Source organism: Triturus cristatus, chromosome 12 (genome assembly GCF_964204655.1).
Source record: "Triturus cristatus chromosome 12, aTriCri1.1, whole genome shotgun sequence".
Lineage (NCBI taxonomy): Eukaryota > Metazoa > Chordata > Amphibia > Caudata > Salamandridae > Triturus > Triturus cristatus.
The window spans coordinates 204,785,992-204,813,304 of NC_140595.1; the positions used below are offsets into that span (position 1 = coordinate 204,785,992).

General features: G+C 48.5%; 1 protein-coding gene across 1 annotated transcript in view; it reads right to left on the reverse strand.

The window, feature by feature from the left end:
• Nucleotides 1-27,313, reverse strand: part of GLG1 (golgi glycoprotein 1) — a 658,311-nt gene that overhangs the window by 522,913 nt on the left and 108,085 nt on the right. Inside the window, exons 3-5 of the mRNA XM_085637427.1 lie at nt 25,882-25,968; nt 25,068-25,283; nt 7,563-7,766 (exon numbers count right to left, since the gene is read on the reverse strand). Coding sequence (XP_085493553.1) covers nt 7,563-7,766; nt 25,068-25,283; nt 25,882-25,968 — 507 coding nt within the window. The remainder of the gene's footprint in view (nt 1-7,562; nt 7,767-25,067; nt 25,284-25,881; nt 25,969-27,313) is intronic.

Consider the following 27,313-nt stretch of genomic DNA (forward strand, 5'->3'; position numbering starts at 1 on the left):
TCAGACTGCAGATCAAACTGTCAACTGCCACCGTTCTATAACCATGCATGGAGGTGTAGAATGTGCAAATTCGGGTAGAGGGCCCTGCCCTGCTGCTGTTACAGAAGACCCTCCTGAATGGTTAGCCTGATCGAAGGACAGATAGTCATGCCCAGAAGTTCTTGGTTCCACTCTCCTGGCCCAATCTGGGGCCACCATGATAACTTTGGCCTGGTTGATCCTGATCTTTTACAGAACTTGGGCAGGAGAGGCAGCAGTGGGAAGGAGCACAAGAGTACTATGTTCCACTCCAACTGGAATTAATTCGCTAGTGAGTGTTTTTGCAGAAAGACCAAATGTGAAAAACATCCACATTACAAGCTCAGTGGTGGCGAAAAAGTCTAGCCACAGTTGGTAGGTACCCAGCACCACCTCATAATTCAGACTGCATTTTTGATCAGTGAGACACCACCCATTTTGTTTACCCGCTTTGACATTTAAGGACCCGGTCAGGTGCCTAAATTCCCCATTCCGTACTGCTTGCTGCTATACCATATGACGGTGCGGTCTGTGAGAATGTGTACCAGCCACCCCTTGATGGACAGCAGAAAAGCCTTCAGAGCCAGCTGAATATCCTTCAACCCAAAGAGATTGATGTGAATCCAGGCTTACTTTGGATACCAGAGCCCTCTCAGCTCAAGCTTTCCCGGTCTACAAGGGGCACGTCCAACACAGTCCGCTCTGAGTGGGGAAAGGAGGAGGTGGTCCCTGGATCAACAGCGTTTGAGGAGCCTGCTCACTCTCTTCAATGGTGGCTGCTTAAAGATCTGGAGGACTTCAAATCAGAAATCCCTGATGCTGGCTTAAACGGAACTTCTGATTTAATTGCAGAGCCTGCATGTACCATCTCACGTAGCCAATGAAGAAGATGCAGGATGCTAAAAAGCCAAGAAACCTCAGCTGCTCAACAAAATCCAGGACCAAGGCTAAAACGTTGTCCTAGCCCAAATTTCCTGGACTTACTGCACTGGAGGGAAGGCCCAGAACAGCACTGTATCCAGAATTGCTCCTATGAATGGCCGCCTCTGCAAAGGAGCCAGGTGAGAAATCCACTTGTTGATAGTGGACCACATTGATGTAAAGAGGTTCGCCATAGTCTGGTGGAGATCTACAACTGACTGGTGGGCTCACCTTTAACAGCCAGTCTTTGAGGAAGGGGTAAAATGGTATCCAGACTTCCAAAAATGAGCAGTGATCAATGCCATCACTTTTGTGAACATCTGAGAAACGGTTCAGATGTCAAAAAGGTGCACAGCAAACTGAAACCAGCTCGGCCTACCTTGAACCATAGGAAGCATCTCTGGAACTGCAAGGCAGATATGAAAATAAACATCCTGCTGTTCCAACACCATCAACCAATCACCCAGGTCTAGAGCAGACAGGATCTGGGCCAGCATGAACCTTTTTAATTTTTTCTTCCATAGAAAGCCATTCAGAGGTTGAAGGTCCAAAATAGGTTCTCGACAAATGGAAAAAGTTAAACAACCCTCTCCTCTTTCCAAGTCTGAAATCCTTTCAACACCACCTTGGAAGATTAACACTTGCACTTCCTGTAACAGAATGGCAAAGTGCTCCTCTGATTTGTGGGGGTAAGGGGGTTGGGTGAGTGTGAGAAAGTGGCTCTGTATATACTGTTCCTTAATAGGTACAGGGTGTACAGAGTCCACAGACCCCAAGGGTTTAACAGAGGTTAAAGTTAGATATAACCTTACTCTCCAAAGTGGTAGCCTGGTCGACCAGTAAGGAAGTATCAGAGGACGTGTAAAGCATTTGTTGTACACACTCAGTCAGCAAATAGTTCCACACACTCAATAACTGAACTCTAGGCCAATGGTTTGTATATAAAAAAATATATGTTTGTTTTATTTTAGAACCAACACTTGGAATTAAAATATACTCTCGACAGGAGACGTTTCATAAAAACACTTTTGTATATGCAATAGACTTTAGTAAACCGTTACAAATAGTTGCAGTAGACAACTCTATTTCTAAACACAATACATTGAGCTCAATGCTAAATTCAATTTACATGCAACAGATTACTTTTTAGATTACTTTTGTAATTCCAGGCTTGGATCCTAGATCCAGTCCTGGGTCAGTTCTCAGAATCAGCTGTTGAAAGTCGACTTTGGTACTGTAATGATTTTTAACTAATATTTAGCTATTTCAAAAGTGAACACTTAGAAAATATTTCAGAGCAAACAATCAATGATTCCCTATGGAAGGAAATATAGGTTACAGGTACAGTAGGTTATCGTTACTTTTGTAATCCAGTACTGCGTGGCTAGACTCAGTACTGGGACATTTATCCAAAACAGGTAAGTAATTACGTTTTCAGATGTTATACGATTTTTGAGGAATATTTAGAAATTGCAGAAATCAACACTTAGAAGAAATTTCATAGAAAAGCAGTCAATGGTTTCCTATGGAAGAAAAATGAGTTAAAGGTAAGTATAGTTGTGGGTACTTTTCAGAGTCAGTGCTGGGCACCAAGATCCAGCACTGGGAGCTCACCTAAGAGCAGGTGAGTAAATTCGTTTTTGGTACTCGGCTGATTTTTGGTGAATATTTTGAGTTTTGAAAAGTTCACACTTAGAATAATTTCCAAGAAAAAGCCAGTCAGTGTTACCCTATGAGGAAAATGAAGTTAGCGGTTTAAGGGTAAGTTCTCGACTGGCAGAGTTGAAGTTCTGGGCATAGACTCAGGGGTCTCCCAGTGTCAGGTAGGTACAGTCAGTTCACCCTCAGCTGTTTCAGGACGGCCGGGTGCAGAGAGAGTTAGGCCCAATGTTAGCCTATGAGGAATAGGGGGGCCTGGTTTGGTGGCTGCTGACTAGCAGGCCACGCGGCTTTGGGAGCTGGGCTCCTGGTCACTCACTCAGGGCAAGTGGGGAAGTAGGCTAGTGTAGAGATTGCACTGCCAGGGCCACTCGGGCGGCTGGGTGCAGGGTGCTTTTGAGCCGTCGGGCGCTCAATGGAAATCAATGGGAATGTTCCGGTTAGGAAAAAGGCTGCAAGCTCGGGGACGAGGATGCTTCAGGTGCCACCACCACTTCGAGAGGTAAGTTGGGTAGTTGTAGGTTAGGTGGGTACCCCAGGATTGGGCACAGGGGGCTGCAGGGCGCCGCGTGCAGGGGTGCCTTTTGGTGTCGGGAAATCTTACCCTCTGATGATCGCGGTTGGGGTGGGCACCTTGTTCCGAGGCTGCAGGCTTCTTCCGGAATGTCGATGGGGGTCCTTGGGTGCCGGACTCGGGGTCACAGTCGCCGTGGGGTCATCCTCAGGGTCTTTGTCCACTCCGGCACTGGCCAGGCTTGGCTGGTGCAGAGTGTGCTGGGTTCGCGCTTCCGGGCTACTGCCAGGGGTTAGAAATAGGTTTCTGAGTAGAGCCTCTACTCATGGGAGTCCCAGGGGCTTAGAGCCAAAAGATAGCCAGGTCCTCCGGGGTTGGTGAGGTTGCTGGCCACGAGAGATGCCGCGCTGGTGCAGGTTCGGGAGTCGACAGGCCGGTAGGGCTGGGGCCAAAGCAGTTGGTGTCTTCTTCCCTTTTTAGCAGCTGCAGGGCAGGTCTTTGTTCTTCTTGCTCTTCTTGTAGTCTTTTGAATCTGGAATCTGGGGAAGGAAGGTTCAGGGTGCCCCTAAATACTAGATTTAGGGGCGTTATAGGTAGGTGAAGGCCAGGGACCAATGGGTCCTTGTCCTGGGGTGGGTACACCCCCTATCCTGCCTCTCTCCTGTGGGAGGGGGGCAGTAGCCTAATCCTGATAGGGTAGGGGCTTCCATCTTCAAGATGGTAAGAGCCCGGAGATGTGCTTCACCTCGCCTCCCCACCTGAGGGGTGGGGTGGGCAGGCTGGCACATCCCCTGTCCTTGTATGGGGTTTCCGGCCAAGCTTCCCGCCAGAGTGGGGGGTTGCAGTGGCCTGGGGAAACTCCAAGAGGCGGCATGCCTTTGAAGCTTCCCTTTGCTCATCCTGGGGGAGGAGATTTATCACCTCACCCAGGATGTGCATTGTTGCAGGCCCGGGAGAGCAGGGGCTCTCCCACCCAGGGGTCCAGCAACGTGTCTGCTGTGTGGCAGGCTGGGCAGCCTCAGAGCAGACGTGGATTGTAGGTTAGTTGTAAGGGGGCATCTCTAAGATGCCCTCTGGGGTGCTTGGTACATTAAATCCCACACTGGCATCAGGGTGGGTTTAATGTGCTGAGAAGTTTGATACCAAACTTCCCAGTCTTTAGTGTTGCCATTATGGTGCTGTGGAGCTCGTGTTTGACGAGCTCTCAGCACCATGTACTCTTAAATGGCAGCACTGCACTTACAGTGCCCAGGAATGGACCTGGGTACTGTAGGGGCACAGTGCTCCTGCTCCTGTTCCCACACCATGGGCATAAGGCACCCAGCTAGAGGGGTGGCTGATATATGCCATGGCAGTGTAGGTGATGGGCATGGCACACAGAGGTGTGTCATGTCGACTCTTCATTTTGTCCTGCACCCAGACACTCAGCCTGAAAAGGCAGTGTGTGTGTGTAAGGGTACAGGGCCTCTAAGGGTGGCACAAATGAGTGCTGCAGCCCTCAGAGGCCTTCCCTGGTCACAAGGCCCTGGGTACCTAGGGTACCATTTACTAGGGGCTGACATGTGGCCAGGGTTTGCCAATTTGGAGTTTGTGTGGTTTAAGGAAGGAACATAGGCCCTGGGCACCTGGTTGGCAGGAGTCCAGGGTACACTCAGTAAAAGTACATTCAGCAATTTAGCAAAAAGTGGGGGCACACCATGCAAGAAAGATGGCACTTTCTCACAGTGAGGCAAAAAGGAAAGATGGGACATAGCCATCCCGAACAATCTGTAGGACGTGGTGGATTGCCACTATGGGAGAAAAGGCTGAATCATGCTGCCCAAAAGATGGGTATGTGCGATTAAAATCAAACACACAGCTTGGTGGTAGTTGCTGGAAGTGAGATGGGAGGATGGATGCTACTTCGGTCCTGTGTAAAGACTGCCAAACGCAAATCTGGGAGTCCTCAAAAAGACTGGGGTGACTTATGTACTGGTTGGGGAGCCTGTCTTTTCTGTAAACCAGTGCTCTGGAGAAGCCCCTGAACTTCTTGAGCTGGAGTGTAAACTGTTTGGCAAGGGTCAAAACACCCAAGGAGCATACTGTGGCCCTACTTGCTTTAAATCGCTCCAAAAAAAGAATCGGCTTTTTAACTGGAAATGTTTGAGCGATCAAAAGGCATATCCACGAGAGGCATTTGTATTCTGCAGAGAATACCATAGAATGCATCCATATATGTTGATGAACTTTAACATTGGTACCAACCGATTCCAACAGGTGATCATTGTTATCTAGGCTAGTGAGGATCAAAGATGTTGCTGCATCTTGTCAATCATGAACTGCCTGAGCCCCAGGGGCCCCAATGTCTTCTGGATCACTGGCAAGATCTTGCCGCCCATGTCCCACATGGCATAGCAGAGGAAAACATTTGTTTTTCAAATGCTTCTATTCTCCTGGACTTCCTACTCGTAGACAAGCTAGGATTACCCTTACTGGTTGAATCCTGAACCACAAGCCTCTCTTGTATAGGAAGAATCAGGTTTACTATGCGCCAGTATGCCTCCAGGCTACCTGTCTATTAAAAAGTGTGCAGAAAAACAGCTCTGACCACGTGCCTATCAAGATATCGTTATGGGCTTCATTAAAGGAATCGAGCTTTCAGACCAGCCTGGCCAGGCCGTTAAATTAAAATGTTTGTTTTGTTCTTGACTGGAGGAATCAGTAAATCTAATGCTACAGCTACCTGCTGGACCACTTCTGCAGATTATGTACTCGCCTTCATATAAATGAATTTAGAAACTTTCATCTGTAGTGGGAGGGGCGAAAACAACCCCCCCCCCCCTCCCACCATCATCCCAAACATGTGGTGTTCATTGTTCAGGATCAAAGACAAACCGATAATGGAGCCTCAGCTAGCTTTTTGGCCCTGGTAGAGGCACAGGGTCAGAATTGGCCTGTATAACGAGTGGCTGCGATTTTGTAATCTCATAGTACAACATAGTTCAAGATCAGGCCAAAGTCAGTTCAGTGTCGGACATTGGAATTAGCACCAGATACTCTTCGGCCGTCAGTGTAGAAGGGACTGGCGCAGGTCCCAAGAGCTTTAATGGAAGCATGTAGTGGAGTTGATGCAGTGCCTGTAACGTGTCCCCAGGGGGTTAGATGGAGCAGAGGACTGATCCACCAGCAGTAATTCAACTGGGGGCCCTGGGAGTTTCATTTGGGCCTGAGGGCATATCAGAGGGAGCCGGAAGTATATCAAACATCTGCAGCATGGCCTCGCTGAAGGCTTCAATCCTCTGATGTGTCGGCAATGGGCCAGAGAGCTCTTTGCACACCAGCATTAGTTTGGGAATCTGCTCAGCAACTAAATATCAAATGGAAGACATCCTCAAGCCTTCTCTTTGGATATAGAGTGGGTGGATGCGGGGGGTTGTAGTGGTACTTCACTTTTTGGTGTTTGCATTTGGACTTTGAATTATCGTAGGACTTTATCCGCGAAGTTGACCACTCATGAGAACAGCCAGAGATGGAGTCTGGGACCAGGACTTTGGAAGACACAAAAAGTTGCGACCTTTGAGTAAGTCAAGCTAAAATTACAACTTAGCTTCTCAGTCCTGGATTGCCTTGGAGTTCAAATGTGTGCATATTGCACAACTTTAAGTCGTGGTCCAAGCCTAGGTACCACAGATCTACCTTGTGTGGCAGACATCAGTTTCCCAAAGACACAGTGTAAAACTTGTCCCTTTAGTAAACATTGTACACTGTCACACTGGATTTCGTATAGAAGTCATCGGAAGGCTGACAAAATTGGCAGCAAATCTCCATATCCACATCACAAGGCACAGAAAGGAACAGACAGCATTCCTAGGGAAGGCAGTTATATGCCCATTCGCTACTTCACACCTGAACTGGTACATAACTAGCCCAGAGCGACACAGTGGCATGTGGAAGCATTTATGGAGAAACATTTACAGATCCAGTAAGGTGCCAGGGGAGTATTGTAAGGTGTCGAATCTGCCGTTAGAATACATCAGAAATAGATTTACTCACAGAAATACCTTTCCTAGTCTCAATTCAGGTTTCCATTTAGACGCAGAAGGCTACTTCTATGAAAGGTGGTGCACTTTTCAAGAAAACCTAGATAAACCATTTTAATGGTGGGCTCCACACTGAATAGAAACTTTATAAAATGCACAATACAATAAATCAAATAGAAGTTAGAGAATTCAGAAACTGTTTAACATTTGTGTTCTGTAACTGGATATCATGTTCATAGTGCAAAACAGAATTCTGGTGACAAACTGACAGATGTGCAATCTAGTTCAGGCAACCAAACTAGCTTAATGGTGAGAAACATTTAAAAGCAGATAGGAAACCTTTTCAACACACTATTTTTGTGAGCTCATGAAGGCAACAGACAATCTTAACCATAGTTATGCATGAATTTGAGACAAACTTCGTGACTTACATTTTCACAGAAACGCTCTCGATCATCACGGCAGGCAAAGTAAAGGTGCCTGTCCAAGTGAAAGTCATCCGAGGAGAGCTCAGCAACACGCAGGATGGCTCGCTTACATTCATCTGAGACTTGAGTGTTGTTACCAGGCTCTTCTGCCTCTTTCACAAGACCTTTCTCTAGACATGACACCACCTCGCCCTGTGAATGCACATCCTGAAAGAAGAAACCAGAATTAACGAGGCAACTAAAAGCACAATATACAAATTCTATAACTAGGATCTAATGTACATCCCATATGAACAAATTACTTCCCAACAGAACAAGTCTTTCTGGTGGCGACTCTACCTGTAGATTCCTCATCTTTAGGTTTGAATACATTTTTATTAACATTTTGGTGCCATGTTCAATTATACAATGGATATCATGTGCAGGTACAACAAGTTCTGCAGTGAGCAATATGAAATGCCCCAAGTAACGCTCCCTCAAGCCATCTTTTCCTCCCACTCTCAGCCCCCTCATTAGATTGAAGCATAACAGCATCAGAGTTCTAGTTTTCTCAAGTTCCACTATCAGCTCCATCCAGGCCCCATTGAGTTACATAATGTTGGCAAATTGTGGTGCGATAGTACTCCAGCTTGGAGGGATGCAGGAGTTTTAATGATCTGGGGCGCCTTGGGCAGGGCAACTCTATTCCTCACCTTTAGAATATTACGTAGGCACCAGACTGGATCAGGAAAACCTCTATAGCCGTGCTCACAAGTGCAGCTAGGTTGGATCATGCAGCTCTGCAGTGACTTTAAGGGCCGTAAGTGAAGTAGTGGAGTTGCATATAAGCACCACCTCTTCGTATCAATGACAGTTTCTTCCTGGACTCAACAGGCACCCTCAGATGCACAACACAAAACAAATGTGCATATTAGAGTGAAGTGATCAGATCTCTAAATTGGGACCGTCTTAGACGGGAAAAAGTCCACTCCACAGTTAAGAGATGTGGGGTATGTGGTTAGATGGTGTAGCCACAAATTTGCCACAGTGCCTGGCATAAATGGTCTTTGTAGAAGGACCCCAGGCAGCAAGGATTACCTTTAGAACTTCAAGTGGTAGATGCAATTCAGTCAACCTCTGCTGCTCAATCTTCATACATGAAGGTATAGATTTCCCTTGTTCAGGTGTAGAAGCTTGCCTTGCTGCTGTGACAGATGATCCTCCCAGAGTAACACCTTGTTCAGGACAAGGACACTCATGCCCAGAAGCAACAGGTATCACACTCACCCTGCCCAATCTGGAGCTACTAGAATAACTTGTGCCCAGTTGTGCCGGATTTTCAGAATTCTGTCCAGGAGAGGCAACAGGTAGAAGGCTTAAATAGTCTTATGTTCCACAACAACTGGAATGAATCTGTGAGAATGTTTTTGCAGGAACTCCAATGCACAAAACTTCTGGCACTTCACATTTGACCGTTGCGAAAAGCTCTAGCCAGTGTTCTTCCACTATCAAAAGATGTTTGGAGATTCAATGAGGTGGTTCACGATCAGGGATAGACCTTTATGTTACAGCCAGGTCTAGAGGCACAGAGCCCCTTGGCAGAGTATCCCAATAAACCACTCGGCCCCGATTGACACAGTACCACATGGCGTGATGTCAGTGAGGACATGCACTCTGGTCACCTCTTGATGAATGGTAGGCTGACCAACACCATACAAACAGCCTGCAAATCATAGAATTCTGGCAAGGGGCCAGAGTCCTCTGATCACTACCTCCCCCATGTTCAGGTCTAGGTGTGGTAGGGGGGGCAACAATAGGGCACTGCCATTTGTTCAACTGTAGTCTAGCAAATACCTCTGCGGATAGTCCATAGTTACCTCCAAATTCTGGATATACCAGACAGGCTGTCTTGGTGCAGGGCCCACTAAGAGTTTAGATTCCATTGTAGAGACCCTATATGCCATCTTGTGTGGCTGACTAGGATGTAATATGCAAACCAGCCAAGAAGCCTCAGAACTACTCTCACTGATATCCAGGAATGAGGATGAAATACCGGGTTCATAGCCAGAAATGTTCAGGACTTGCTGCACCAGAATGAACTCCTCTAACTAAACTATATTCATGATCACTCCAATGAAGGGGAGTCCCCAAGTAGGAGTCCAGTGAGACGTTCGGCTCGATGATCGTGAACCTCAATAATGTCAGGAGGTTCGCCTTTATCTGGGCCTGGTCTAAGGCAGAATGTTGCAAGACTGACTTCAACAGCCAGTCGTCACAGTAGGTGGAAGCTGGTATTCCCACAACACAATATGGGTGGGGACCACCCCGATCACTTTTCTGGACACCCAAGCGGCACTGTTTACGCTACCTGAAAATTATCTTGGCCTACGTTAAACCACAGGTAACATCTGCAGGACAAGTATATGAAAATGTGCATCCTGTAGTTCTAAAGCCAATATCCAGTCACCCAGATCCAGGACAGACAGAACCCGGGCCAGCATGAGCATTTTGAATGAGTCCTTCTGTAGGAATGCATTCAGAGGTTGAAGATCTCAGCTAGGCAGTAGCCCTTAGTCTTCTCCGTATAAGGAAGTGGTAAGTACAATAACCCATCTTTGTTTCAGAGTCCAGGTCCTTCTTGAGGTTCCTCTGTTGATTAAAGCTTGCACCTCTTGAATTAGAACTGAGAGTTGCTCCTCCAAAACCCAATCTGATGAGGTGGGGAGAAGGATAGGTCAAAACCATACTGAATGTTCTGAAGGATCCATCTGCTGAATGTGTTGCATCACCAAACTTGGAGAAGTTACTGGTTCCTGTCTCCCATGGGGTGGTTGCGAATCTCTGAGAACAAGCTAAAGCAGCTTTGGGCTTGCTGTCACAGGGGAGACTGGGGAAGACTGATGCAACATATGACCATTGTACTGCCTGCCAGATCCACGTCCTCTTCCACAAAAGGACTGGAGTGACTGCAGAGGAGGCCGTGGAGACTGGTGTTGCCTTTAAGCCAACCCCTTGGAAAAGCCTCAACATTTCCATAAATGGAGATGAAACTGTATGGCTGGAGGTCACAAGACCTAGATACAGGGATTTGGCCCAGCTCTCCTTAGAGCGTTCTAGGGCCCAATCAGCTTTGTCAAACAGGCTGGAGCCAGTAAAAGGCATATCCCTAAGGGAGGACTGTAGATCGCATTCACACACAAGACAGACTGCCACAAAGGTGCCCACCGGTGGGCACCGGTGCCATACCGGTGCCCAACGTCAGTGTATCAAGGCTAGCCCAAGTCATCCATTTGGCTGAATATTGATCATCGTAAATGGTTTGAGTCAGTGATGCCCCATGTTCTTCTGGGACCGGCAGCAAGATCTCACTGACCATGTCCTATAGGGGATGAATATATATTGTCCCAATAAACTGCATTGACTGACCTCAGCGCTAGACTGGCCAAGAAGAACATTTGTGTCTCTGAATGCCTCAATCCTCTTCAATTCCCTGGCCAGGAAGATGGTAGGAAACACATTTGGGTTCACTTTGCCAGTAGTAGTATGGACCACCAGTAGCTTTGGAGTAGGATATTGTGTGAGGACAGGGGTAGACAAGTGCCAGCCAATTAAAGGGCTTTATCAGACTGAAGCAATTGCTCAGGTTGCAGCAGCATGGCCTCCTTAAAGGCCTCATCCTGCTGCAGCATCATAGATGGCTCAGTGAACTCTGAGCACATTGGATCAACTAGAGAATCTGCTCCTCAATCGGACATCGAGCGAGATCAATCTACACCTTTACACGTTCACATATTCTCTTTCTATAAAGAGCACCTCCCGCTTGAACTTCAAACTTTCAGGACTACTTCTTGCTGGAGCAACCTTGGAAGTGGGTCTGCAACTTCTAGCAGAACTTACACAAGGCCTTACAATTCTACCTGTGTTCAGAAATGTACAGCTTTGCGGTCCTGGATCGCATTTGGGGGCATGAAAGAGCACTCATCGCACAACTGCGAGTCATACCCCAAACCGAAACATTCTTGAAAGGTCAGAGACAGTCATCTGTTTTCTGCGGTTTCCTGTTTTAGGAAGGGACATTGGTCCCACACACACAATAGATTTTGTGATAAAGTGCCTCTTGACATGGTTAGCCCCCACTTTTTGCCTGGTTTTGATGTGGTTTCGATTGTAGTGCAGTGAACCTGCCAAACAGGTACCCTGTGCCAGAGCTTCTTCCCTAAAACATATCCCCCAATTGAAGACCCTAGTAAATGATACCTCGGAACTGGGAGTTAAAGAAGGTCCCCTGGGACCCACTTCACTAGGACCATGTCACTGCACTTGCAGCTTGCTTGCCCTTCGGAGGGGAAAAATGACAACGTTGATGGGGCACCCTGCCTGGGTGCCATGCCAGCCTGCACTGCCTGTAGAAAGGTATGGACAAGTCACCCCTCTAGCAGGCCTAACAGCCCTAAGGCTGTGTGGGCTCTACCCCCAAGGTGAGGCCAAATCTACATGAAAAGATATGCTACAACAATACTTAAGTAAATTCTTAAATATTGTAAGTGCCAGGGAAGCCATGAGGAGAACATGGGCTGGAAAGTCTACAACTTTAGTTCCACAGCACCATGATTGCTTCACTAAAACCAGGAGTGCTTGCCACCAAACAACTCCTTGTAATAAATCCACACTGATGCCCGTGTGAGATTTATTAAAAGATGTACTCTGACGGTACCTCGGATGCGCCCCCTGAAAACCTACTGACCCTGGTGTGAGCACTGGCTAGCTTTAGGCAGCCTGCCCCAAGCAGACGTTTCTGGACCTCTAGGTGGAAAGCGGCTGCACTCTGGAACCAGAAACCATGCACATCCAGGGCAGAAATGTCACAACTCCTTCCCGCGGATGGATCAGTGCTCGAAGGGGAAGCTTCAAAGGCCTGCTGACTTTGTAATGAGACCCCTCCCAGCCTCTGCTGCTAGCAGATGGCAGTCCCTGGTTTACACCCCCACTTTGGGAGGGAAAACTGCTGGGAAAACTTAGACAAATAAGAGGTGTACTAACCCCCGACAAATCCACCCCTTAGGTGGGGAGGCGAGGGGAAGCACATCTTTCAGTCCCCGCCATCTTGAAGATGGGGAAACCACCCTCCAATCAGGGCTAGGTCCATGCCCCCTCCAACAGGAAGGTGACATAATAGAGGGTGTAGTGACCCCAGGTAAGGTGCTTATTGGCCCTACCTGCTACTTCCCTAAATTTAGTATTCAGATGGCTCCCACAGACCTGGGAACTAGATCTGCGATGATCTATGAAGAAAGAAGACATCCCTGCAGAGAAGACTGGAGACCACGACTGTGTTGGCCCCAATCCTACCGGCCTGTCTCCAGCTTCAACAAACCTGCGACCTGTCTTGCAGCCTGTGACCTCTGAAAGCCCTGGGAGGACTGCTGCCTTCGAAAAAGACTACAATCTCCCAGACAGCGGACTGGTCCAGAAGAAATCTACTTAAGGGCTCAGGATCCAGCAAGAACCGTGGCTCATGCCCACTCTGCACCTGATGTCCATGGCTCCAGTGAGTGGCTCACCTGTTCAGTGAAATCTCCCAAATAATCCTGACCTCAAGCCCAGCATTGGCTAACCTCTCCCGATCTCCATGGCGGCACCTGCAGTGTGAATCCAGAGGCTGACTTCGACAGGAAGACTGCGCCGTCGAAAGGCATCCCTGCACCCAGTATCCCTAGGCCTTGGGGAGCTGAACAGACTGTGCCTCTACGACCCCCTACACTTCTACTTACCTCTGCTGTCGTGGGTCTACTCCTGCAACCTCCGGTGCCACACCTGCAGCCGTGCAGACCTAGGGCTTGAACCTTAGTCCCGCTTTTCTTGATACATTCCAAGAAGGAGTGATGCCTTCGCTTTGAATAGCCGCTTACCATTAAAAAAAAAACATACTTATCAGCATTGCCCAGTCACCTATCGAAAATCTGGTCGAACTGGACACACGTATATTCAGTGGGACAGCTGTACCCACAGACCAAGTAATGATCCCGGTGGAGTTCTGTCACATTTCTGGATCAATTTTGATGCATCCGGGCCATCAATCACCAAGTCAGAGAAAGGCTTCTTCAAATAGTCTGGCATTCCGACATTCATAGGTTTTGCCAGTTCCTATAAGCCTTGACATATTGGCAAAAAAGGCAGGTGGCATCAGCCATGGGGAGAGACAAAAAGGCCAAAAGCAAGAACTTTGTAACCGAAGGAGTCCAGCTTTTTGGGAGAGCACTAGGAAGGGTGTTTGGGTACTTCTTAGAAAATTTAGATTAAATAACCAGATCTTAATGGTGACTGATGGGAGGACAAAAAGTGCAGGTGTAGCAGAGCAGGCATGTTGCTTCTGGCGATCTGTCCGTGGACTGCGGGGCCCAAAAACGGCTTCTATGTAGTCATTACAGGGCCAAGGATAGTCTGACTGGAAGAAAGGGTTTCACATAATCTAGGGAGGACTGCAATATTTCTTCCAAACAGAAGTAAGTCACTGTGAAGGCCTCTACTGACTTTCAAACAACTTATGAAAGAAACCTTACTAAGCTGGGCCAGAAGAGTAGGAAGTGTACAGCTCCCATGAAATATCTAACCAACTGGAATTTTGCAAGGCTTAATAAATGGTATCAGTATTTTAAGATGGCAGTAGTCATTCCACATGTGCTCGAGCCCATCCTTCATAGCCAAGGCATCTGAAGTGGAGGTCTCCTATAAGTAGGCCAAACTTTGTGATCAAATTGAGGACCTCTCCCCATGGCTCAAACATTTTCCTTCACCATGGACAGGCCAAGACAGCAGTACCTCTGTTAGAAATCCCACCGGCCTCGAGGAAGCAAAGAGTATCCTGACACAGACAGGCCCGGTAGGACAGCCAGGGCCTGCGAGCAGTGACCCCCAGAGGTGAGGCATAGTCTGCGTGCGGGGCAGCGCCAGCAAGGATGATCCTGCTGCATAATCAGCCCCGCTGTGTAGTGTGTGGAGGACCCCACATGGCGGCAGCCTTGGTAACACCCAGTGGACAGGGCAAAGGACCAGCTTAGACAGCACGGGCCAGAGATCGAAGCCTTCCTCCTTCTCTACCCCCCCATTTTGTTGCCTCTTACCCGCAGCGGCAAGTCAGGCCTTGCGGGCCCAGGGACCGGTGCGCTTTGCCCCTTTGAAGGCGGAGTGAGCTGCAGTAGATGCGGTGTGTGCCGCGCAAGCTGAAGGCAGGTCCGGATGACGAACAACAAAGCGAGAGAATAGATCAACCAGCAGGCTGCAGCGGGTTCTCTTCTTCTGCAACCCCCCCCCCCAATCTCCAGCTCTGAAGACTGAGGATTGGTGCTGGCCCCTGGGCCCCAATAAATGAGCAGATAACATTGAGGGCTGGTGATGTTCCTGATCTGGCGCAGAGGTGATGAGGGGGCCCTAGACGGCCACGAGGAAGCAGAGGGCTTTCTCTGTGGTGGCCTCGATCTCATCCTTGACTCTTGGGGAATCATTGGCAGACTAACAGTAGGTTCCTCTTCCTACTACCATTTCGTTGGCAATTCACGCCTTCCGGTTGGTGTTGTAGACCAAGATTGGTGAGTTCTGGGTGGAGCACTCCCTCCTGCGACAAGACCTCCGTGGGGTAGCGGACACGGTGAATAAGATGATAGAACATGTCAGTCTGTCAATTGCACTTTATTCTGCGTATTAACCATCATAGCATATCATAACAAAAATAGCACAAAAAACAAACTGCACTATAAAGAGAATTAAAAAAAAAAAAAAGTTGAACGATTCACAAATGGTTAAAAATGGCGTCACTCTGCATAAAAGCATAGCTAAACATAAAATACACATAGAAACAATTGATCAACCAGCCTGAAGAACAAGTTACTTACCTACGGTAACGCGGTATCTGTAAGAAACATTAGTTAGTTAGATTCCTCACCTTAGAATATCCCCAGGCGTCAGGCTGGATCAGGGAAGATTTTTGTAGCAATACCCCTTGCGCGTCGCTAGGCGTAGTCTGCTGCAACACGTCAGTCGTTGGCGTCGTGCGCCGGAATGACGTCGGAGTACTTAGACGCCGCCCTCGCGCGCTGACGTCAGTTCTTGTACATAGCTTTCCGCGCCAGAAACACAGAGCCATGCAAGAGACCGACACTGGTGCCAAAAAATCTAGGGCCCTGAAAAGGATAGCCTTAACCCTAGATGTCAGTTCGCAGAACGGGGACAATGGGTGGGTCGGTGAGGAATCTAATTAATGTATCTTACAGATACATCGTTACCGAAGGTAAGTAACTTGTTCATCTGAAAGAAACACATTAGTTAGATTCCTCACCTTAGAATAGATACCCCAGCAATACCAACCCCGGTGGTGGGTCTGCGAACCAAGATCACACCAGAAAGTCCTGGAGAACATAACGGCCAAAGTAGCCATCTCTCCGGACTTGCCTGTCCAGGCAATAGTGCTTGGCAAACGTGTGCAGTGAAGCCCACGTCGCCGCCTGACAGATGTCCTGCAAGGGAACTCCCCGGCCCAGGGCAGTAGTCGCCGCTGTGGTCCGGGTGGGGAGGGTCCTTTTTCGCCAAGGAGTAACAAAGTTTAATACACAACACGACCCACCGAGAGATGGTCCATTTGTGTACCGCCTTCCCCTTCTTAGCTCCTACGTATCCAACAAAAAGTTGGTCGTCCACCCGGAACGGTTTGGTGCGGTCCAAATAAAAGGACAAGGCCCGTTTTGGGTCCAGACGGTGGAGCCTCTCTTCCTCTTTTGAAGGATGCGGAAAGAAGGTGGGCAACGTGACAGATTGCCCGATGTGAAAGGTGGTCACCACTTTTGGTAGAAAAGAAGGACGAGTCCGGAGGACAACCTTGTCCGGATGAACAGAAAGAAAGGGAGGCTTAGATGACAGAGCCTGGAGCTCACTCACCCGTCTAGCCGAGGTGATAGCTACCAGAAAAGCAGTCTTCAGGGTCAGAAGACGAATGGGACAATTGTGAAGAGGCTCAAAAGGAGCGCACATCAGAAAGGTCAGAACAAGATTAAAGTCCCACTGAGGCATTACGAAGGGGACAGGAGGGAACAGGTGAGTAATGCCTTTGAGCAAACGGGAAACAGGGGACTTGAAAAGAGAAGGCTGATCAGGAAGCCGTAAGGCGGCAGAGATTGCAGCAAGATAACCTTTCAAGGTGCCCAGAGCAGAGCCCTGCTGGGCCAAAGAAATAAACAGTAGAACCTCAGAAAGAGGGGCGGAAAGGGGATCCACAGCCTTTGCTGTGCACCATGCCACAAATATGTTCCACTAGCAGGCGTATACAGTCTTTGTGGAGGGACGCCTGGCTGCCAGAACAACATTACAGACTTCAGGAGGCAAGTCAAATGGCATCAACTGCCGCCGCTCAATCTCCACGCATGGAGGTGGAGGCTGGACAGGTTCGGGTGGAGGACCGTCCCCTGCTGCTGCGACAGAAGGTCCTCTTGAAGAGGCAGTCGTATCGGGGGATCGATGGACATACTGAGTAGCTCGGGATACCAGAACCTTCGTGCCCAATCCGGAGACACTAAGATGACTTGGGCCCGGTCGCGCCTGATCTTCAGCACTCTGGGCAGAAGTGGTATAGGCGGAAAGGCTTACAACAGACCGCAACACCACTCGCGGCGAAAAGCATCTCCGAGCGAGTGCTGCCTTGGAAATTCCAACGCGCAGAACTGCTGACATTGCGCGTTCTCTTCGGTGGCGAATAGATCTAACCAAGGCTCTCCAGACTGCCGAAAGAGACCTTGCGCCACGTCCGAGTTCAGACGCCATTCGTGATCCATCATACACCGGCGGCTGAGTTCGTCTGCTCTGGCGTTCAGAGAGCCCGCCAGATGTTGAACCACCAGGGTGATGCCCTGGTGTTCCAGCCATGTCCAGAGGCGCAGAGCCTCCTGACAAAGGGTCCACGACCCCACCCCGCCCTGTTTGTTGCAATACCACATGGCGGTGGTGTTGTCCGTGAACACCTGCACGACACTTCCCCTGACAGAGGGAAGGAAGGCTTTCAGTGCAAGTCGGATCGCCCTCAGATCCAGAAGGTTGATATGGAGCCTGGACTCCGCTGGAGACCAGAGGCCTCTGATCTCCGCCTCTCCCATATGGCCACCCCAACCCAGGAGGGACGCATCCGTCACTACGACATGCTCCGGTTGGGGAAGGGAGAGGCTCTTGCCCGTGACCCAATCGCGGTCCGTGAGCCACCACTGCAACTGCTGTGCAGTGCCCTCCGAGATCAAGACATGGTCGGACAGGTTGCTGTGATGCTGGGCCCACTGAACCTTCAGGTCCCACTGCAGAGCCCGCATGCGCCGCCTGGCGTGATGCACTAGTAGGATGCAGGAGGCCATCAGCCCCAGAAGCCGCAACACTAGCCTGACCGAAACCCAGGATAGAGGCCGAAAGATGGGAATCAGGGCCTGAATATCCCGGATCCGCTGTTCCGGCGGATAGACCCAGAACTGCGCCGAATCGACGACCGCTCCGATGAAGAGGAGCTTCTGGGAGGGTCTCAGGTGTGACTTTGGCACGTCGATGGAGAACCCCAGCAAATACAGGAGGTCGGCCGTAGTCTGGAGGTGGGAGACGACTTGCTGGGGCGAGCCCGCCTTCAACAGCCAGTCGTCGAGATAGGGGAAGACTGGAACCCCCGATCTGCGCAGATCAACTGCAACCACCGCCATCACTTTCATGAACACCCGAGGGGCACTGGTGAGGCCGAAGGGGAGCACGGTGAACTGAAAGTGCTTCTGACCCACCATGAACCGCAGGTAACTGCGGTGGGCCGGCAGGACGTGGATGTGAAAATAGGCATCCTGCAAGTCCAACGCTACCATCCAGTCTCCAGGGTCGAGGGCAGCCAGAACCTGAGCTAAAGTTAGCATCTTGAACCGTTCCTTCTGGAGGAAGGCGTTGACGCTCCTGAGGTCCAAGATAGGGCGTAGGCCCCCTTTGCCCTTCTTGGGAACCAGAAAGTAGTGGGAATAGCAACCACGGCCTACTTCTGGACCAGGAACGCGCTCGACGGCCTCTTTGGCCAAGAGGGCCGTAACTTCCTCCCGCAGAAGATTCAAGTGATCCTCCGATATACGGTGGCACTGTGGTGGCATGGCTGGAGGGGTCGTCTCGAAGGGGAGGGAGTAGCCCCTTCGGACGATTTGCAGCACCCACCTGTCCGAAGTGATGGAGCGCCAGTGGAGCAGGTGATGGCGAACTCTGCAGCCCACTGGCGTGGAATGAGCCTGAAAGCTCGAACTAGGAGGGCTTTGAGGCGGATGCTGCCGTGGTGGATGTGGACTGACCGCGTTGTCCTCTAGTACCGCCACGGCGGAACCCACATCCGCGACCGCGTGCAGGTTGGTTCTGCGGCCGGTGGCTAGGCGGACGTGAGGAGGCGCCCCTTCCTTGGCCGCGAAAGGAGGAAGGGTGCGGCTGTGGGGCCGGGAGACCCAAGGACGTGGCAGTAGCCCGGGAGTCCTTAAAAACGAGCCAGTGCACTATCCGCCTTCTCACCAAAAAGGCGAGCGCCATCAAAGGGCATATCCATGAGGGTACTCTGGACATCCCCCAAAAAAGATATGGACCTCAGCCAGGCGTGGCGCCGGAGCACCACCGTGGTGGATATCGCCCTACCCAGCGAGTCCGTGGTGTCAAGTCCACACCGTATGGCATGTCGCGCTGCATCTCGCCCGTCAGCAAGTGCCTGGGAGAGACGTGTCTGGGCCTCTTCCGGACACAGGGGCAGCACGTCCTCCACCGCATCCCACAGAGAGTGGGAGAAACGGTCCACGAGGCAAGCGGTGTTCAAAGACCGCAGGCCCAAACTCAGGGAGGAGAACAGTTTCTTTCCGAACTGTTCCAGCCTCTTGGATGCCCGATCCGGAGGAGCGGATGGGAAGGAGGATTGGGAAGTGGAGGCCTGGATAACCAGGCTCTCGGGGTCGCCCGGAGAAGGGCAGTGGCGCCGGGCCACGTTCCGATCCACAGGAGGAACTGTGGAGGGCTTGGACCAAGTGCCCTGCAGAACATCGATAAGGGCCTCATTGAACTGCAGCAGAGGCTCTGTGGAGCTTGCTGACGGTTGAAGCACCTCTGAGGATATTAGTCCTCACAGCCACAGCAGGCAACCCGAGCCCCAATGCTTCGGCAGTCTTGCGCAGCACCACTGAAAAAGCTGCACCTTCCTCCGAAGCCACAGTCGGAAGAGAGATTAAACCAGCATCCGGTGAGGTTCCAGACCACCGGCATCCCCCAGTTTGTCTGCCCAGTCCTGTGAAAGTTGGCCCTGGAGGGCCATAGGGTCCTCAGACCCCTCCCAGTCTCCCCCTTCATCCGATTCCTGATAAACAGGAGGAATGATCGGAGCCGGATGGTAGATGATACGCTCATCCATCGGGTGCGGAGCCGGGCGGCGCCGTGCCGGCGTCTGGTCCGGACAGGAGCTAAACCGGGGAACGGCGTTGTCCGGAGACGGCGCCGGAGGTGGAACCGGTGTCGGCGCAGGAGGCGTCGTGAGGTCGACCGGCGCTGACAGAGATCCAGGCCTGGGTCCCTCGGAGACCTGCGGCGTCGGGACCGAAGTAGTAGATGTCGCCGGGGCCGGAGGCGCCGGCACGCGAGGTCACCCAGTCGAGCCCGCGGAGCCCGAAGGCGCGCCGGCAGACGTCGACGGCGGAGCCAGGCCCCTCATGGCCGAGAGGAAGGCACTGACCTCCGCCGGAGTCGCGTCAGTCCCAGGGACCGGCGGGTATGAGACGGACGCGGCTCCTGCGGCTCTGACTGAGCCGCGGGGGTGGGACCACCCTGACCCTCGGCCGAGTCGCGCGACCGGCAAGGGGTCGGGGTGGGACCACCCTGACCCTCGGCCGAGTCGCGCGACCGGCAAGGGGTGTCAGAAGAGCGGTGTCGCCTCTTGTACTTCTTTGATCGCTTCGACTTACCCGAAGACTTTGGGCGATGATGGTGACTCCGGCTCCGCGACCGGTCCTTGGACCTCCTCCTGGACCGGGACCGTGAGCGGCGCGGAGCAGAGTGCCGAAGCTTGAGAAGCTTACGGGACCGCTCCCGCCTAGCCTTAGAGGTCAAGGCCTGACAATCGGGGCACGACTCCGCGTCGTGGTCGGCTCCCAGGCAGTAAAGGCACCGGCGATGGTGGTCCGTCACCGACATCAGCCGATGACAGGAGTCACAGGCTTTAAACCCAGGCATCCTACCGGCACCAGAGTTGAGTCGACAAAAGACCAAAAAGTCAAAAAGTTTAGTCAAAAATTGACTAAGGGGTAAGCTCTTCCCGGATCGGCGCTGTCTGGCACGGAAAAAAGAAGAACTGACGTCAGCGCACGAGGGCGGCGTCCAAGTACTCTGACGTCATTCCGGCGCACGACGCCAACGACGGGCACGGAGCCGCAGACGCCTAGCGACGCGCAAGGGGTATTGCTACAAAAATCTTTACGGATCCAGCCTGACGCCTGGGGATATTCTAAGGTGAGGAATCTAACTAACGTGTTTCTTTCAGATGGAGATACCAATGTGAGAAGATAAAGTGCAAAGTCATAAAAGTGCAATGATTTAACAATAAATCAATGAAGTGTCAAAGTGCTAGGCTACAAAACAGTGCAAAATGGCTCAAAAGCCAGAGGGCCTAGCCCTTCACGATACTGAAGCAACACTGTTTACAGCAATACCAGATTCACACTATACCCATTATTGAAAGAGCTTGGTTTGCTTGTGCTAAAGATTTAACAGAACACGACTAACAGCAAGTACAATTGGGCCTGAAGTATCAGTTTTCCTAACTCTTCAGGAACCCAGATAAGGAGTCACCATGACCTCCATGTTTAGGCACAAGGAGCGTATTCACTTGTAGCATAGCCCAAGATATTACGAGCAGAAGGAAAAAGATACGCTCTTTTGTCGCTGGGGGCATTCCACAAGCAGGACACAAATCAGAGTTCTGACATTTGCTCCAACTACTTGTGAGTGACCGCAAGGGCAAATTGCCCAGATGAAAGCGGACATACAGACTCTTGGATAAAGGTGGTCAAGTAATAGCCAAAAATGGTTCACAGCATGGATTGATTTTGAACTCAAGAAACTGATTTGTCAAGTGCCAGTTTGGCCCACTCACAAAATTTTGTTCACAAACATAGGCCCAATATAGAGATTTCAGACCTCCGCCTTAGAATTTTTTTCCTGGATATTCCCATATTTTCAATAGTCCTAGCTTTCTGAACCAGCATTTTACAAAGTTGAACCAGGGAACCTCCATTGCACTGATCATTTTCATCAATTCCCTTAGAGTCCCTATAATCTATCATCTCTGGCATGGACCAGAGACGTACCCAATACATCTGGGGCTTCAGTTGTACAATGTCAGATATTCCATTCATACTCAAAAAAAAAAAAAAAAAAAAAAAAAAAAAAGAAGCATAAGAGGAGTACTAGCTGGAACTAAAATAAGTTATATGGAAAGAATATTCTCTGCTATGGACAGCTTCTGGAGGTCAGCATAGCCCCATATATCAGCCTCAAAAAGTGCTGCACATGTGGCTTGGTACAATTGGCTTCAAGGGTCGGTCAATTCGCCCTGCTTGCCCCAAAAGACCTCAGCGTAGTTCATATCATGCATTCTTGCAATAAGATTAAAGTTCTAAGGAGCTACCATTTCACTTAAAACTCTCCATAAGTTCTCACAGGGAACAAGATTGAATGTAGAGCGTAGATCTACAAAAGCCACATATAATCTTTGTTTTTTCAGCAGTACATACTTCGGATGCGAAGGGCAAATCTAATAACTTGATGGGAGGTGCTAGTTTGAAGATTAGACAATTTGCACTCTTCATCTATCCAGTTTTACAATTTATGTAGGACTTTCCCTGCAAATACCTTCTGCAAATTGTCAATTAGGCTTAAAGGTCTATAGTCAGATGGGCTGCAGGCATCGCCCTGCTTATAGACCAGAACTATCTAAGCATCCCCCCAGGACTCCGAGATTTCCCCTCTCTGCTGCAATGGTGTTGGATAAGGGCCATTAAACCCCAACCAACAGTCATGGATGTTAGCTGGAGGGCTGCGTTAGTGAAATAATATGGATGGCTACCAACTAAGTGAGTTATATTCCATTGTTCGTACTTCTGTTCTACTAACTCATTGATGTACGGAGAAGGCTCAAAAGATGCATTAAAATCACCCTCCACTGTTACTTTTGCATTCTGTTGGTGAAGTTCAATAAGCTTCTCAAGAAGAGCCAAAACAGGTGAGTCTTATCTGGCAGGAGCGGACCTTACATAAGCGTTAAATAAGACAATAATCAAACCGGAAGGAACTTTAAAAGAGACTCCCATTAAATCAGGCGAGAGAACCACCAACTAACGCGGACACAAAACATAACTTTTCACTAATATTATTAACCCACCAGCAGCCGGGCCATGTTTCCCTGGGGTTTACCTTCCACAAAATAGGATGCAAAACTATCAAAAGACACTGTTCACTGCCCATGTTTCTTGGAACACACATACATCGTAACCTCCTATATAGGATGCCCATTCACTGTCTATTTGAATATTATCGCCTGCCAAACTCCATGAGATCATAGAAAGGTTTACTTGTGGTTTACACACGTCTTTAGAATGGTAATCAGCTGGTTCTGTAATATCAATCCCAATGCAATCGGCCGGTGCAGAAGAAAGGATGTGATGCCTTAGTCAGTTGTTTGCATTCAGACCAGATATGTCTGGTCCATCAGCAGATTGTGGGATATGGAACCTTGGGTAGAGGGGGTGCCTTAAAGTATTAGAAGTGAACTGAGTAGTCAGGGGAGACAGTTTAAGCTTAATTTCAGAAGCTGGAGGCCCTTGGAGATGGCAAGTATGAAGTTCATGATTTATAAGGCCTTCATCCAGTGTCTTGTTATTAAATGACACTAGATAGAAGTTGCCGAGCCCACATTGCACAGTCTCAAAGAGACAATTGCGCTTCACCCTGATCGAGGGTGTAAGTCAAATAAACGACCCCCCTGGGAACTTCACCAAGATCTGGATAGGAGGGCTCTCCAAGAATTGTGGACGGTGCAGGTCTAGAAGCTTGATGAGTCGTTTCTCATACTCCAAGGGTTGACCGAACAGTGGGCCATCACTGCAACGTACAAAATATGGTCTTGGGCCATATAAGAGCTCAAAAGGCTGGTCAGTGGACAAGAGAAATTTAGAATCCACGTTCTGTCAAATGTGTGGGGCAGTCATCTGTTGATATAAATTGTGCGTAAGTTTGGTACCTGAAGACTGCTTGGTTTACATACATATTATTTATATCCTGGGCGCAGGGATGACACTGCATCAGAGCAGAAAGACCCGGGGGCTCCCCAACAGCAAGAGGTTTTCCAAATCGAGACCCCTTCCGGAGCCCCTTAGCTCCTCGCTCACAGGCAAGAACAATTGCTGATGGAACTGCTTTCTATCTTTCTAATTCTTTCAGTTAAAGAAATGTTTAAATGCTTCAAGTTATCCATTTGCAATGCAGAGTGAAAAGGTCACCAGTTCTGTAGATGGCTGGGAAGTATCAACATTTAAATCTGTATGGTATCTGTAAACTATAGGCAAGACCAGAGATATGATCTGTCTCTCTCGTGTGGGCAAAAACTCAGATTGTCTCTGTATCAGCTTAGAGAGCAAAGCTATTAAGCAAGGAGATGTTAGGAACAATGTGCATTTTTGGAGACAGTGGCAGCCAGTTTGGTTTTGAAAATAGCTCACAAGTGAAGACCTCTCGCTTCATTGCCAGTTGCAACTGCTAATTCACATATTTCAAAGGAGCTTCAAGTTCCAACGCTGTTTTATGCAAACTGCCTTAGTTTCTGCGGGCAGTATCCGATTTAATCTTGCTTTTCACTCTTAAATATTTCAGGTACCTAGTATTAGATGTTTCAGCATGGTTCTACTTCCTCTATTAAATGATCCATCATCGAAGCTAGAGATTCTGTCACCATCTATGAGAGTACCAGCCCCCACAGGTTTCCTTAATTTGTTTGCGTTGACTGGGGCTTAGTTGTTTCCGGTGCTTTCCGTTTTCTCATAAATAGTACCTGCTACAGACAACTGCATGCGCACGTGGAAGCCTTTGAATATAAAGCTGACTGAAGTAATAAGCTACACACTTACCACATTTTTATACTTGAACCTCCCCTAAATAATGGCCTCTTTTTATTGCATGAATCTGTTGTACATTAGATATTGAACATAAGTAAATTAAATCAGGGCATCTTCTCACTGTTCGAACTATAATTTTATTTTTCATTAAATGTGTAACTGGCAATGTGCTAATAGTTTCTTTCTGTGCTCATAATAAAAAACTGTTAGACTCTGATCTAACTAAAGGATTTTACAATGAGATCTAACGGAGCATTTTAATGAACACAAAATCTGAAACCAATCAAATGATTAACTTTTCAGATCCAACCTCAGGAACACAAAAATCATGTTTAAATGTATGAAGCAGTACCTTCTCGCCAGGGCGAATGCTGCCACATCGCAGTTTATTGATGTCATTCTTGCAGTCGTTCATAAAGCCACATATCAGACGATAGTCACTGTAAATGATGGCAGTCATCTTGGTGATATACTGATGGCACTGGTACTCTGTGATATTCACTCGGTGGTCAACCAAGCAGGACACCAGGTAGCCCTTTCCAGGTGGCTCATTTGCACACTCTTTGATCTGTTGAAAAGTGGAAATGTTTCTGAAAATGTGTTGCTTGCATAAGCTTAAGACTACTTTTACAATATTGTAAAAGTCTGTAGGGGTAAGCAATTTCCTATGTCACAGCCTACAATCTCACACCAAAGAACAAACTCATGTTTACTGAAGTGAATAATGGGAACATTAGGTCTCAAATAAAGCTGCACTCCAAGAACCACAGGACGTTCTATAAGGCATTGCAAAAGAATGCAGCAGAAACCCAGCTCTCATTTGCAACACTGGAGCAAGTTAATGGTAACTAGACAGTCTAGGAACCACCACAAAGAACTGAAGCCTTACAAGGGATATCAGAACAGCCAGATCATCTCAACCAGAGACACCTCCACCAAGGACAGCTATACCACACACTTAGCAAACCAGCATCTGCCATCACCAAAGACTCAAAACACACAATGCACTAGCACAGGGAGCTTTTCATTCTGGAGCAACAGCATACGTGAGAACGTCACCCATAGAGAGTTCCAAAATAATGCCAAAGCACATGTTCACTAAATGCCTGCTTCACACTCAGCACCCACAAGCAAAATTCATGACACAGTTTAATGGAATTGCTCACCTCTATGATGGTAGACTTGCAGACCTCACGTGCCACGGACTCAAATTTTGGATCAGTTGTCAAGTTTAGCTTGTAGTTCCATAATAACTAGCAAAGCAAGCAAAGATGTTTTAGCACGTATTCAATCCAGCTGTGAGCAAAAACTCATATGTGCATTCATATTTATGTTGTATACACAAAAAGGCATGACAATCAATTAAGACAGTTGAGGCAATTCTTGAATGTAGTGGGATATGGTTTCACAATGCACAGATTTTCAATTGTTTATACACAAGGAAAATCTCCCTTAGGCATTTATCTTACCAACATTACTTTTTACACAGAAAATACTTCAATGCTTAAACCTTATGTGCGATATTAAAGAGAATTACTTTGAAATTTCCATTATTGTAAACCAGTCTTTAAAAACCAGCAATCCATATCGTAACAATGGAACCCTTGTGGAAGTCTTGTAAGTAGTTAGACACATTGTTCCAGTGTCCTAACCTGCAGCAAGAGGTAGAAGCAGAGCTTGGGAAATAGTCCCAAATGTCAGCATTCCTTCCGGTTCAAACAAGATTTTTATATATTACAACTGTAGTGCTCCTCTTACAAATGGCCAAGCATAAGGTTTACAACTTGAATGATTTTGTTACAATTACTGGAGTAAAAATGGTGGTGCATCTAATCAGTTCAAACAACTATCAATACATTTTAGAGTATGATACCATGTGCACTACTTTATAGGCATCTGTGTACTTCGAAATTAATGTAGGTATAATCTATCCTCAGACAGTTTATATGCCCAGCCCAAGTTTCAAGTGGATTGTAGGGTTATCCTTTTCCTGGAACCAGATTTTCAATTGCAATGGCCTTCAGACCCCTTCAGAAATCTTTCTGGCAACTTTAAGACTTCCGCTTTAAATAGTCAAAATGTCTGGTTTCCCTATGCAATGGTTACCCCCCCCAACCAGTGCAGGACATATGTAAGATATGAATGATTGTGAAAAAAAAAGGATTTTTAAAGAGGCCAGTCACTCATGTGGCTGGAAGGGAGCAGACACAAAGGAGCAACTAACTGGTGGATGGGGAAGGAAGATATTCTGAAGAGTTGGTTTGTGAAATAAAAGAAATCCAGTGAGAACATACTACAATTTATTCTTAATTGAATCATTGTAAGTGAGTTAGTTATGACCAGGCAAATGCACCTTGTTTCCTGGGTCTAAAGTAGAGCTACATGGAATTGGCAGGGCCAAAATAAGTTAAACTCAAGAGTTGGGATTCAGAAACAGTAACTTTGCAACAACTTCCTCAGAGGAAAATGTTTTCCACCGCTACTCAATTTGTTTGAGGAGGTGCACATAATCTAGGCTTCCATCATCAATGAGAGAGCCTCTCTTTATCATCTTACACAAACCTGTGGAGCCTCCTATGAATACTACAGGGCCCTTTC